The sequence below is a fragment of the Chiloscyllium plagiosum genome, chromosome 18 (genome assembly GCF_004010195.1).
Source record: "Chiloscyllium plagiosum isolate BGI_BamShark_2017 chromosome 18, ASM401019v2, whole genome shotgun sequence".
NCBI lineage: Eukaryota > Metazoa > Chordata > Chondrichthyes > Orectolobiformes > Hemiscylliidae > Chiloscyllium > Chiloscyllium plagiosum.
The window spans coordinates 43,563,221-43,575,297 of NC_057727.1; the positions used below are offsets into that span (position 1 = coordinate 43,563,221).

Here is a 12,077-nt window from a genome sequence, read left to right on the forward strand (position 1 = left end):
GGAGGAGGAGCTAATCGAGCAGGCAGAGGAGTGGATACCTGTTAAAAACAGGAAGAGAAAATCCGGCCAGGCCCCCAAAGCCTCCCAGCAAAAGGGGAAAAGACAGCTGCACGAGGGAGGGACGGACAGCTCTTCGGATGGGGAAGACGGGTGCAAAGAACGTCATCACCACCAGAAGAAGAGACAGAGCGCCGTAGATAAAGAGGAGGGCATTTCCTCCCAACCAGGAAACAACGGACCCCCTGAAGTCCACCCTCCACCCAGTGAGAACCAGGGGGTACCCACTGTCCCACAACTACAGGTAACTGAGAGCTGTGATCCTCTGACAGTCCCATTGTCAGACACAGAACTGGATGGTGCGGACCCTTGCCTTGGCTCAATGACTCCAGAGCGGGTAAATGACCCCAGTGAGGAGCTGGATAGCTACCTCAGCCCAGCGAAGGTCCAGCAGTTCGTGCTCACCATGGGGATGCAGACAGCTTCCCCAGAGACAGGACAGTCAAATGGACAATGGTAACCCCATAAACTGGGGGTTAAAGAAGTTTCCTTTGCTATCGTATAACAGGGCACCCACTCAGTAGGTGGGTTCCGCTGAAGCCACAGCTAAATAATAAGAGACTGGATGGTTAATAAAGGGAACTGTAAATAGGATAACAGTAAATTCGAGTAATTCAATCTGTTCTTTAAGACATGCAATGTATATATCTATGAACGACATGACAAATTGTACAAGTACCCAAGATTTATTTCTATGAATAAAGTATATTTTGAAATAAAAAAAAATTAAGGAGAATCCAAAGGATTTTTACCAATACATTAAGGACAAAAGGGTAACTAGGGAGAGAATAGGGCCCCTCAAAGACTTTGCCTATTTACCCTATCCATGCCCCTCATAATTTTGTAAACCTCTATAAGGTCACCCCTCAGCCTCCAACGCTCCAGGGAAAACAGCCACAGCCTGTTCAGCCTCTCCCTATAGCTCAAATCCTCCAACCCTGGCAACATCCGTGTAAATCGTTTCTGAACCCTTTCATGTTTCACAACATCTTTCCAATAGGAAGGAGACCAGAATTGCACGCAATATTCCAACAGTGGCCTGACCAATGTCATGTACAGCCACAACATGACCTCCCAACTCCTGTACTCAATACTCTGACCAATAAAAGAAAGCACACCAAACACCTTCTTCACTATCCTATCTCCCTGCCACTCCACTTTCAAGGAGTTATGAACCTGCACTCCAAGGTCTCTTTGTTCAGCAACACTCCTTAGGACCTTATCATTAAGTATATATGTCCTGCTAAGATTTGCTTTTTCAAAATGCAGCACCTCGCATTTATCTGAATTAAACTCCATCTGCCACTTCTCAGCCCATTGGCCCATTTGGTCAAGATCCTGTTGTAATCTAGATTAGAGTGGTGCTGGAAAAGCACAGCAGTTCAGGCAGCATCCAAGGAGCAGGAAGATCGACGTTTTGGGCAAAAGCCCTTCATTAGGAAGGGCCCATTGTGAACGGCAGCGTACACATCTGCAGCAAGTGTTGGTTGCTGGAAGAACTCGGGATCAGAATTGATGATCTGGAATCCGAACTTCAAACACTGCGGCATATCCGGGAGGGGGAGAATTACCTGGACGTTTTGTTTCAGGAGGCAGTCACACCCGGTAGATTAAGTAATTCAAATTCAGTCAGTGATCAGGGACAACAAAATGTAACTGTAAGTGAGGCAGGGAAGGGGATTCTGAGTTCAGGAGTGGAAGAGCCTCAGCCTTTGACCTTGTCCAACAGGTATGAGATTCTTGCTCCCTGTATGGATGAGGAAAAGTGCTGTGGACAGGATGAGCCAGCTGACCACAGCACCATGGTGCAGAAGGCCATTTAAGAGGGGGGGAGCAAAAAGCTGTTATAGGGGATTCTATAATTAGGGGGACAGATAGTATCCTTTGCAAGCTGGATCGGGAGTCCCATATGGTGTGGTGCCAGGGTGCAGGACATTTCCAAACAGATTGAAAGGATATTGCAACGAGAGGGCGAAGATCCAGTTGTTGTGGTCCACATTGGCACTAACACAGGCCAGGCTAGGAAGGAGGACCTGATTGGGGATTATCAAGCACTAGGAAGGAAATTGAAGAACAAGTCCTCAAGGGTCATAATCTCTGGATTACTGCCCAAACCACATGTTAATTGGCTTAGGAATAAGAAAATTGGGAAGTAAACACGTGGCTTAGGGATTGGTGTGGGAAAGAGGGATTCCATTTCATGGGACATTGGCATCAGTTTTGAAAACGGGGGATCTGTACCGATGGGACAGACTCCACCTGAACCAATCTGGAACCAGTGTTCTAGCGAAAAGGATAAATAGGGTTGTCACTCAGACTTTAAACTTGTGAGTTGGGGAAAGGAAAGGGAAAGCGACAAGAAGTATGGAGTCAAGAAGAAAAATAAGCAGAAGGTTAGCATGTGTGCAGCGTTTAGGTTCAAGGCAGACTAGGAATGAAGCAAAAAGGGAGGATAACTTAGGACATATTACTAGAGATGATGGAAATCATGAGGATAAGAAAATTAGCATTAAGGCGCTTTACCTGAATTCCAATAGTATTCGTAACAAAGTAGATGAATTAATGGCACAAATCATCGTAAATGATTATGATGTGGTAGGCAGGGGGTTCAGGAATGGTGGTTAAACATCCAAGGATTTACTACTTATCAAAAAGACAGGGAGGTGGGCAGAGGGGGCAGGGTTTCCTTGTTAGTTAACAATGAAATTAAATCTATGGCACTGAATGACATAGGGTCAGATGATGTGCAGTCTATGTGGGTGGAGTTGAGGAACCACAAAGACAAAAAAAACAGAATGGGAGTTATGTGCAGACCTCCTAACAGTGGTCAGGACCAGGGGCGCAAGATGTACCGGGAAATAGATCGGGCATGTCAGAAAGGCAAGGGCACAGTGATCATGAGGAACTAACGAAAGTCGACTGGAAGCAGAGCCTCGTGGGGAAGACAGTACAGCAACAATGGCAGAAGTTTCTGTGTGTAATTGAGGACACAGTACAGAGGTTCATCCCAAAGAAAAGAATGACTATCGTGGGAGGAATTATTGGGGTGTGGGGAACTAGGCAGCCATGGCTGACAAAGGAATTCAGGAAACGTATCAAAGGAAAAGAGAGATCCTATAAATTGGCCAAGAGCACTGGGAGATCAGAAGATTGGGAAGACGACAAAAACAAACACAGGATAACAAAGTAAGAAATTAAAGAGAGTCTCAATTATGAAGGTAGACTAGCCAGTAATATTAGAAATGATAGTAGAAGTTTCTTTCAATATATAAGAAACAAACAAGAGGCAAAAGTAGACATTGGGCTGCTCCAAATTCTTGCAGGAAGGCTAGTGTTGGAGACAAGGAAATAGCTGAAGAACTTAAAAAGTACTTTGGGTCAGTCTTCACAATGGAAGACATGAGAAATATCCCAACAATTAAGGAGAGTCGGGGGTAGAGTTGAGTATAGTAGCTATTACAGAAGAGGAAGTGCTACACAAGCTAAAAGGTCTAAAAATGTATTAATCTCCTGACCTCCGAGGGGCTACATTCTAGAGTTCTGAGAGACGTGGCTGAGGAAATAGCAGAGGCGTTGGTTGTGATCGTTCAAAAGTCACTGGAGTCAGGAAAAGTCCCACATGATTGAAAAATTGCTGTTGTAACCCTCTTGTTCAAGAAAGGATCAAGACAAAAGATGGAAAATTATAGGCCGATTAGCCTAACCTCGGTTGTTGGTAAAATTCTTGAATCCATTGTTAAGGATGAGATTTCTAAATTCTTGGAAGTTCAGAGTCAGATTAGAGCAAGTCAGCGTGGATTTAGTAAGGGGAGGTCATGCCTGACAAACCTGTTAGAATTCTTTGAAGAGATAATAAATAGGTTAGACCAGGGAAACCCAGTGCATGTCATTTATCTAGACTTCCAAAAGGGCTTTGATAAGGTGTCTCATGAGAGGCTGCTAAGTAAGGTGAGGGCCCATGGTGTTAGAGGTGAGCTACTGGCACGGATTGAGGATTGGCTGTCCGACAGAAGGCAGAGAGTTGGGATAAAAGGTTCTTTTTCGAAATGGCAGTTGGTGACAAGCGGTGTCCCACATGGTTCAGTGTTAGGGCCCCAGCTGTTCACTTTATATATAAATGATCTGGATCAAGGGACTGGGGCATTCTGGCAAAGTTTGCCATTGATACAAAGTTAGGTGGACAGGCAGGTAGTACTGAGGAGGTGGGGAGGCTGCAAAAAGATTTAAACAGTTTAGGAGAGTGGTGTAGGAAATGGCTGATGAAATTCAACGTGAGCAAATTCGAGGTCTTGCACTTTGGAGAAAAGAATACAGGCATGGACTATTTTCTAAACGGTGAGAAAATTCATAAAGCCAAAGTATAAAGGGATGTGGGAGTGCTAATCCAGGATTGTCTAAAGGTTAACTTATAGGTTGTGTCAGTGATTAAGAAAGCGAACGTAATTTTGTCATTTATCTCAAGAGGGTTGGAATACAAAAGCAGCGATGTGCTTCTGAGATTTTATAAAGCTTTAGTTAGGCACCATTTAGAATACTGTGTCCAATTTTGGGCCCAACACTTCAGGAAGGAGATACTGACACTGCAGCGTGTCCAGCAGAGATTCACACGTATGATCCCTGGAATGGTAAGCCTAACAAACGATAAACGGTTGAGGATCCTAGGATTGTATTCATTAGAGTTTAGAAGGTTGAGGGGAGATTTAATAGAAACTTACAAGATAATGTGTGGCTTAGAAAGGGTGGCCGCTGGGAAGTTGTTTCCATGAGGTAGGGAGACTAGGACCCGTGGGCACAGCCGGAGAATTAAAGGGGGTAAATTTAGAATGGAAATGAGGGGACATTTTTTCAGCCAGAGAGTGGTGGGCCTATGGAATTTATTGCCGTGGAGTGTAGTGGAGACCGGGACATTAAATGTCTTCAAGGCAGAGATTGATAAATTCTCGATCTTGCAAGGAATTAAGGGCTACGGGGAGAGTGCGGGTAAGTGGAGTTGAAATGTCCGTTGGCCATGATTAAATGGCGGAGTGGACTCAATAGGCCGAATGGCCTTACTTCCACTCCTATGTCTTATGGTCTAAATAGGCTGTGCTGAAAAAGAACAGTAGGTATGTGATGCCAACTTGCAAGAATTCATCTGGTCACTGTGAAGATGTGAACTGGTAGGAACCAAAGAGTAAAATAAACAAAAATTTTAAAAATGTGTTTCAAAAAATTGATACATTCAAGTAAAGATTGGATATGAGAGAAACTACAATACTTGAATACTCTTACCTTCTGCCAAAATCGTACAGCATAAATCAAGTAAAAACTTAAAAGAACAAGCCCTTTGAAACTTAACTAGCTCACATTTGTCCCTCTGCAAAGAATTTTTAGTTTACTCCTGCTAAGTTCGACCTTCCATTTCCTTTCTATCTATTGTGCCAAACGAATTGATTGGATAACATTCAGGGTATCAAGTACATTACCCATTTGATAGTCATTTGATACCCATTATTACTCATTTGATAGTCTTGGCAGTGGGAATCAAAAAGCTTTGCACTGAAATGTCTGACCCTGTACTTACTAAGATTCACACACAAGCCCTTCCACCAGAGGTCTCCCAGGATAGCGATCAGGAGTGGGAATGCACAACAGATTCCCTTTTCCAGCACAGAGATCAGTTGCACTCCATTTCCACACAACTGAGCTTATCACCATCACGAGAGAGATCTGCTAACCTTCCTAATTTATGTGACTCAGATAATCACTGAATATATCACAGGTTAATACTTTTAAATGAAATAGTGTAAGAAAACAGGACATACCCTAAGCTGTACACGTAACTTGGGAATTTCATTTAGCTTCTCTTGTAGTTCATCATTCTGAGTTGTTAATTTGACAAGTTCTTCAGCCATGATAGTTCGAGTCTTTTCAAGGTTAGAAATTTCAAGCTGTAAAAGATTAAAAAGCTTGATTTAGCTTATTTGTAATATTATTCTTGGAGAGAATAAAGATCAGAACAGTGTCTTTCAACTATATAAAATCTGTGTACAAATAATTAGAAGAGAAGTTAGTGCATCTTGCTCACTCTCCAACAAATCAGGTTTTATAGCCAATTGAAAACTGAGTCCATTTAAGAATAAGAAATGACAGTGGCAAGGCAATAACATCACAGGACGAGTAGTCAGGACCCCAGACCAATATCCTGGGAATATAAATTTGAAACACCACTGTAGTAGATGGTGCCATTTGAATTCAATAGATTTCCAGAATTAAAATCTAGTTTATAGAATTTTTTAAATAGAATCCCTATGGTGTGGAAACAGGCCCTTTGGCCCAACAAGTTCACACCGACCCTCCGAAGAGTAACCCACCCAGACCCATTCCTCTACATTTCCCTTGATTAATGCACCTACATATTCCTGAACACTATGGGAAGTTAAGCATGGCCAATTCACCTAACCTGCACATCTTGGGGTTGTGGGAGGAAACTGGAGCACCCAGAGTGACACATGCAGACACAGGGAGAATGTGCAAACTCCACACAGACAGTCACCTAAGGCTGGGATCAAACCTGAGTCCCTGGCGCTGTGAGGCAGCAGTGCTAACCCCTGATCCATAATGCCACCCCGTGCCATTTAATGGTGACCATTGTCTATTGTTATAAAACCAGGAGGAAATCTTCCATCTGCCTTACTTGGTCTGGCCTACAGTTAACTTCAGACCCACAAGAATGAGATTGACTTTTAAGTGCCCTCTGAAGCAACCTCGCAAGCCAATCGGATCAAGGACAGTTAGGGGTGTGCAATAAATGTTGGCTTAGCCAGCAATGCTGACATTCCATGAATGCAATTGAATAGAGTTGAGAACAAAAACATACAGAAAAAAATTGCTTAATAAAAGGTAGCCTAAAATGTTACATAAGTTCTTAAAAGAAGCTTTCATTACTAAAATTGCTAAAACTCAAGAAAACAAGAAAAAAAAGGCTAATAAATAGAGTCAAACTGAATAACCCACAACTTTTGCATACTTTTACGGCTCCAGCCACACATTTTACACTTAGAAGCAGTAGTGTGAATTCTTATATAAAAGCAGAAAATATTGGAAGTACTTAGCAAGTCTGGGACCATCTATGGGGAAAAGAAAGAGTTAAGATTTCCAGTCAATATCTTTTCATCAGAAGACGATTGGATGTCTGACAAAAAGTCGTTGATCTGAAATACTAACTTTCTCTCTCCACAGGTATTGTTCAAGCTGCCAAAGGGACAAAGAAAAATGTGTCTTTTTAGTGTTCTTTTATTTAGTGTTCCTTACTAAAATTAGTAAAATAAACATCGTTTACCTTCTCCCCTGACTAGTGTAAAAATAAAATGATCAAACTCATTGAGAAGGCATGGTATGCATACTTGGGATAAGAAGAGGAGTGTTTATTGAAGGGTCAACAAGCAATACACAATAAAAGTAAGGGTAGGAAATTGTCTTTTTCAAAGGAATTGAGGAAAAGAAAGAACCTTTTTGGTTGTGAACGAGTGAGTGGGTTGAGGGGACCTTACTGAATGGGTTATAGAAAATGAAATTCCATTGAGAATGGCATGGATGTAGGACCTAAGGGTCTGTTTCCATGCTGTACATCTCGATGAGCTTAAAAATGTGTTACTGGAAAAGCGCAGCAGGTCAGGCAACATCCAAAGAGAAGGAGAATTTACGTTTCGGGCATAAGCCCTTTTAAGCTCTGATCTCCAGCATCTGCAGTCCTCACTTTCTCCTAGTACATCTCAATGACTCTACTGAAGCACTTAGCTCACTTACAGTGCCTTGAAGACAAAGAAAAGATTTTATCAGCCATCTACACCATGCATCAAAAACATGAATGCAACTATTCCTCACTTGCAGAAGCAAAGTGCTGATACTTACATTAAATTTCATGTGATCTATCCACATGCTAATGAAGTGCAAGATCAGTAGACTGGCATAGTAGCATTCTATGTTGCATGTTTTAACTGATTAATTTAGGCCAGATTTTGTAACACAATAAAAGTGGAAAATGGTTGCACTGAAGATTTCAAAAGAGCAGGACTTAGCTAAATGCAGCTGATTGTAGCTGAGGGGAATGATACAAGCAGTAAAATCAACACATTTGCTCCAGAAGGCAGTCAAAATATTGTAAATTTGGAGGAAATCACATATCCACCACTTTATGGATGTCTTCATGTATTAATCATTTTATTGACACCCACCTGCAATTGTGCAATTTCTCCTTCTCTTTGCTTCAGCTGAGACTGCAGATTCTCAAAGATGCTTGATCCTGCTCCCATTCTGAGGGCTTCATACAAGTTGTTACCACTTGTTGATGCAGTCATTGTTGCAAATGAATGTTCAAATAAATCATCCTGTAAAACGTACCTTACATGTCAATATTTAAGCTTTAACATAACATTCTTTGTAAAGTATCATTACTTAATTTATTTTTTCATCAGAGACTATATTCCATGATTGTTCAGTATCAAAACATGTCTATTTTCACTTCTTCTTGGTTCTATTCATTTTTATTCAAACAAATAATGGATTTTCAAATAGCCTTTGCAAAAAAAAAATATCCAATGGAGGAGACTGTTTAAACGGTATGCATGTATATAGGGATCTTACATATTCTTGAAACATGTTACACCCATGACTCACCATGGAATTATATCATACTTTACATGTCCAACTTTGTTTTTCTCTCTCTGTTCTCTACTAAAATAAAATTTCAGCTCAAATGTTTCTTTGATCTTTCATTAGCAATGTATTATTTTCCTTCCTGAACACTTTGATATGACTTCATTTCACCTTTTCACTCTTCTTTACCTTTTCAGGGTTCTTTTGATGGCTCATTTTGTTTGTTTCAGTTGGTTGATCTTGCTTTTCCATTTATTTTCTCACTATTTTTGTCATGTTCTGTTTTTGATTTAAAGATTTGTTTCATTTTAAGTGGAATAGTAAACCTTACAGCAAGAAAAACAGTTTAAAAATTTAACCAAAGAAATGCAGTTATCAACGCGGACTTACAGGTGAAGGTAAAAGTGAAGTGAGAGAAACATCAGCTCAACAGAGTACAGTACTGGAAACGATAAGGATATGGTGCTATAGTATTCCAGAGGCCCAGAATGCTGCTCTAAGAATATGGGCTAAAATCCTACCATTGCAGCTGGTGGAATCTAAATTAATCTGGAACATAAAGTTAGTTGAATATTAATTACCATAAACAACTATCGATGATTGTTGTAAAAGTCCATCTAATTTACCAATGGCCTTACCTGGTCTGGCCAACAACTGACTCCAATCTTAACTGAAATTGTCTAGCAAGCTCAGTTCCAAAGGCAACAAATGTTGGCCTTGCTAGCAATGTTCATTTCCCTTCATCTCATTTCCCCTCCCCCCACCTTGTCTCAGTCAAATCCAACACGACGGTTGGAGGAAGAGCGCCTCATCTTCTGCCTGGGAACCCTCCAACCACAAGGGATGAACTCAGATTTCTCCAGTTTCCTCATTTCCCCTCCCCCCACCTTGTCTCAGTCAAATCCACTTGAACTTAGCACCGCCTTCCTAACCTGCAATCATCTTCCTGACCTCTCCGCCCCCACCCCACTCCGGCCTATCACCCTCACCTTGACCTCCCTCCACCTATCGCATTTCCAAAGCCCCTCCCCCAAGTCCCTCCTCCCTACCATTTATCTTAGCCTGCTGGACACACTTTCCTCATTCCTAAAGAAAGGCTTATGCCCGAAACGTCGATTCTCTTGTTCCGTGGATGCTGCCTGACCTGCTGCGCTTTTCCAGCAACACATTTTTAGCAATGTTCACATCCCATGAACAGATAAAGAAAAATCAAATGGAACAATGATACTTGGGCTGAAGTAAGTCAGTGGGAGGTTACTAATCTGCCTTCAAAATTGGGTCGTAGAAAAGTGTAAACCAAGTGTCATGCTGCAGAAATCCTAAACCTGGCTGGAACCAGGAGTAGGAAGAGGATGCCTCAATTAGCAGAGGCCCAGAAGAAGCAACAGAAACAAAAATGTAAAACTGACTCTTCTTCTGGCTGTTGTGCCTGGCAGATTTTACCAGGTGAGGAAGCTAACACTTGCCACACTCAAGCCTCAGGTGAAGATGGCAGCTTAGACTCTGATGGTGTCACTGGAACCTGATGTACATATTTGAAGAAGGCCCTGCCTGAAAGGTGATTGTGGGCCAAATATCTGGTTCTCCAGCAATTCATAATTGTTGTCAGTCTGATCAGTTATAAAGGAGTGGGCACACCCTGTGCTCCATTTTAACTTTGGCTTCTGCCAGGATGACTAATTAAAGTCAAACCTATTATCTCTGAAGTACATTGAGACAAATTAATTGAAACAAATCTTTCTCCTACATTAGGTGAACTCAAATTACTATGACACAGAAGCTTATAAAGTGCCATTGAGTGAAACAGGGGTTAAATGAATCAGCTGGTTACTGAAACAACAGTGTGTGCAGATTATTGTAGTATCATAACAATACCTGTTTCTATCATCACTGCACTAGTCATTTATATTGATTTCAACAGGATAGAAATGGCAAGATCAATATCACACGTTTCTTACTCTGTGCTAGGATTGTGGCAGCAATTTTCAAGCTGATTTTATATAATGCTGGTTTCTAGTTTTCAACATTTCTGCTGTCAAAGTTTGTTTCTGGACCTCCCCAGATGAATTTGGGTTTGATTTACTATTGTCATGTACCAAGGTACAGTGAAAAGTGTTGTCTTATGTGCTTTACAGGCAGATGGTTCTATACGAGTACATCAGGCTAACAGAATAGCGTGCAGGTTACAGTGTTACAGCTGCCAAGAAGCTGCAAACAGTGATCAACATTAATTTTAAATAGGTCATTCAAAAGTCTGATAACAGTGGGGAAGAAGCTCTTCTTGAATCTGTTTGTATTTGGATACAAACTTTAATATCTTCTGCCCAAAGGAAGAGGGTAGCAGCAAGTATAACTGGGATTGGAGGGGCCTTTGATTACATTGGTTGCTTGCCTGATGCAATAGATGGGACGCTAGTTTGCGTGATGGACTGAGCTGTTGACGACTCTCTGTAGTTTGTTTTGGTTTTGGAACAGTAGTTGCCATATAACACTGTGAGAGATCCGGACAGGGTTTTTTTTCTGTGGGGCATTTATAAAAAATGTTTACGAGTCTTTATGGACATGCTGAATTTTCTTAGCGTCCTTTGTTGACCATAAATAGAGAGTGAGGACTGCAGATGCTGGAGGTCACAGTCCAAAAGTGTGGCACTGGAAAAGCACAGCAGGTCAAGGATGGACCAGGACAAATTATTGGTGATTGTCATCCCCAACAACTTGATGATCTTGACCATCTCCACCTCAGAACAACTGATGCATACAGGGACATGCCCTCCACTCTGCTTCCTGAAGTCAATGGCCGGCTCTTTTTTTTTGCTAATGTTGATGGCGAGGTGGTGTCTTTACAGCATGCCGTTAAGCACTCAATCTCTTTCCTGCACTCTGTCTCATCATTGTTTGAGATCCAACCCACAATAATAGTGTCATCAGCAACCTTAGAAAGGGAGATGGGGCAGAATTTGGCCACATATTGGATGTTTACAAAGAGTATAAGAAGCCTTGACAGGCACAAGGTTGAGGATTATTGTGGAGGAGGTGTTGTTGCCTATTCTTACTGACTGCAGTCTGTTGGTCAGCAAGTCAAGAATCCAGTTACAAAGCAAGGAGCAGAGACCTAGGTCCCAGAGTTTGGAGCTGGGTTAGTTTGGAGTTATGGTGTTGAAAGCGGAGCTGTAGTCAATAAGTAGGAAACTGATATAGGTATCCTTGTTGTCCAGATGTTCCAAGGATAAGTGTAGGGCCAGGGAGATGGCATCTGCCGTGGATTTGTTGCATCAATAGGTGACTCTCGCTCTCAGTTTTATCAAATTCTACAATGCTATAACCAATTTATGGAAAATGGTGATGCTGACTTCAAGAATCCAAATTAAAATGTAAAACAGATC

General features: G+C 41.6%; 1 protein-coding gene across 1 annotated transcript in view; it reads right to left on the bottom strand.

Annotated features, from left to right (window-relative positions):
• The window catches only part of tmf1 (TATA element modulatory factor 1), a 54,869-nt gene that overhangs the window by 2,750 nt on the left and 40,042 nt on the right, over window positions 1–12,077 (bottom strand). The window contains exons 15-16 of the mRNA XM_043708642.1: window positions 8,274–8,426; window positions 5,862–5,987 (exon numbers count right to left, since the gene is read on the bottom strand). Of these exons, the coding sequence (XP_043564577.1) occupies window positions 5,862–5,987; window positions 8,274–8,426 (279 nt within the window). The remainder of the gene's footprint in view (window positions 1–5,861; window positions 5,988–8,273; window positions 8,427–12,077) is intronic.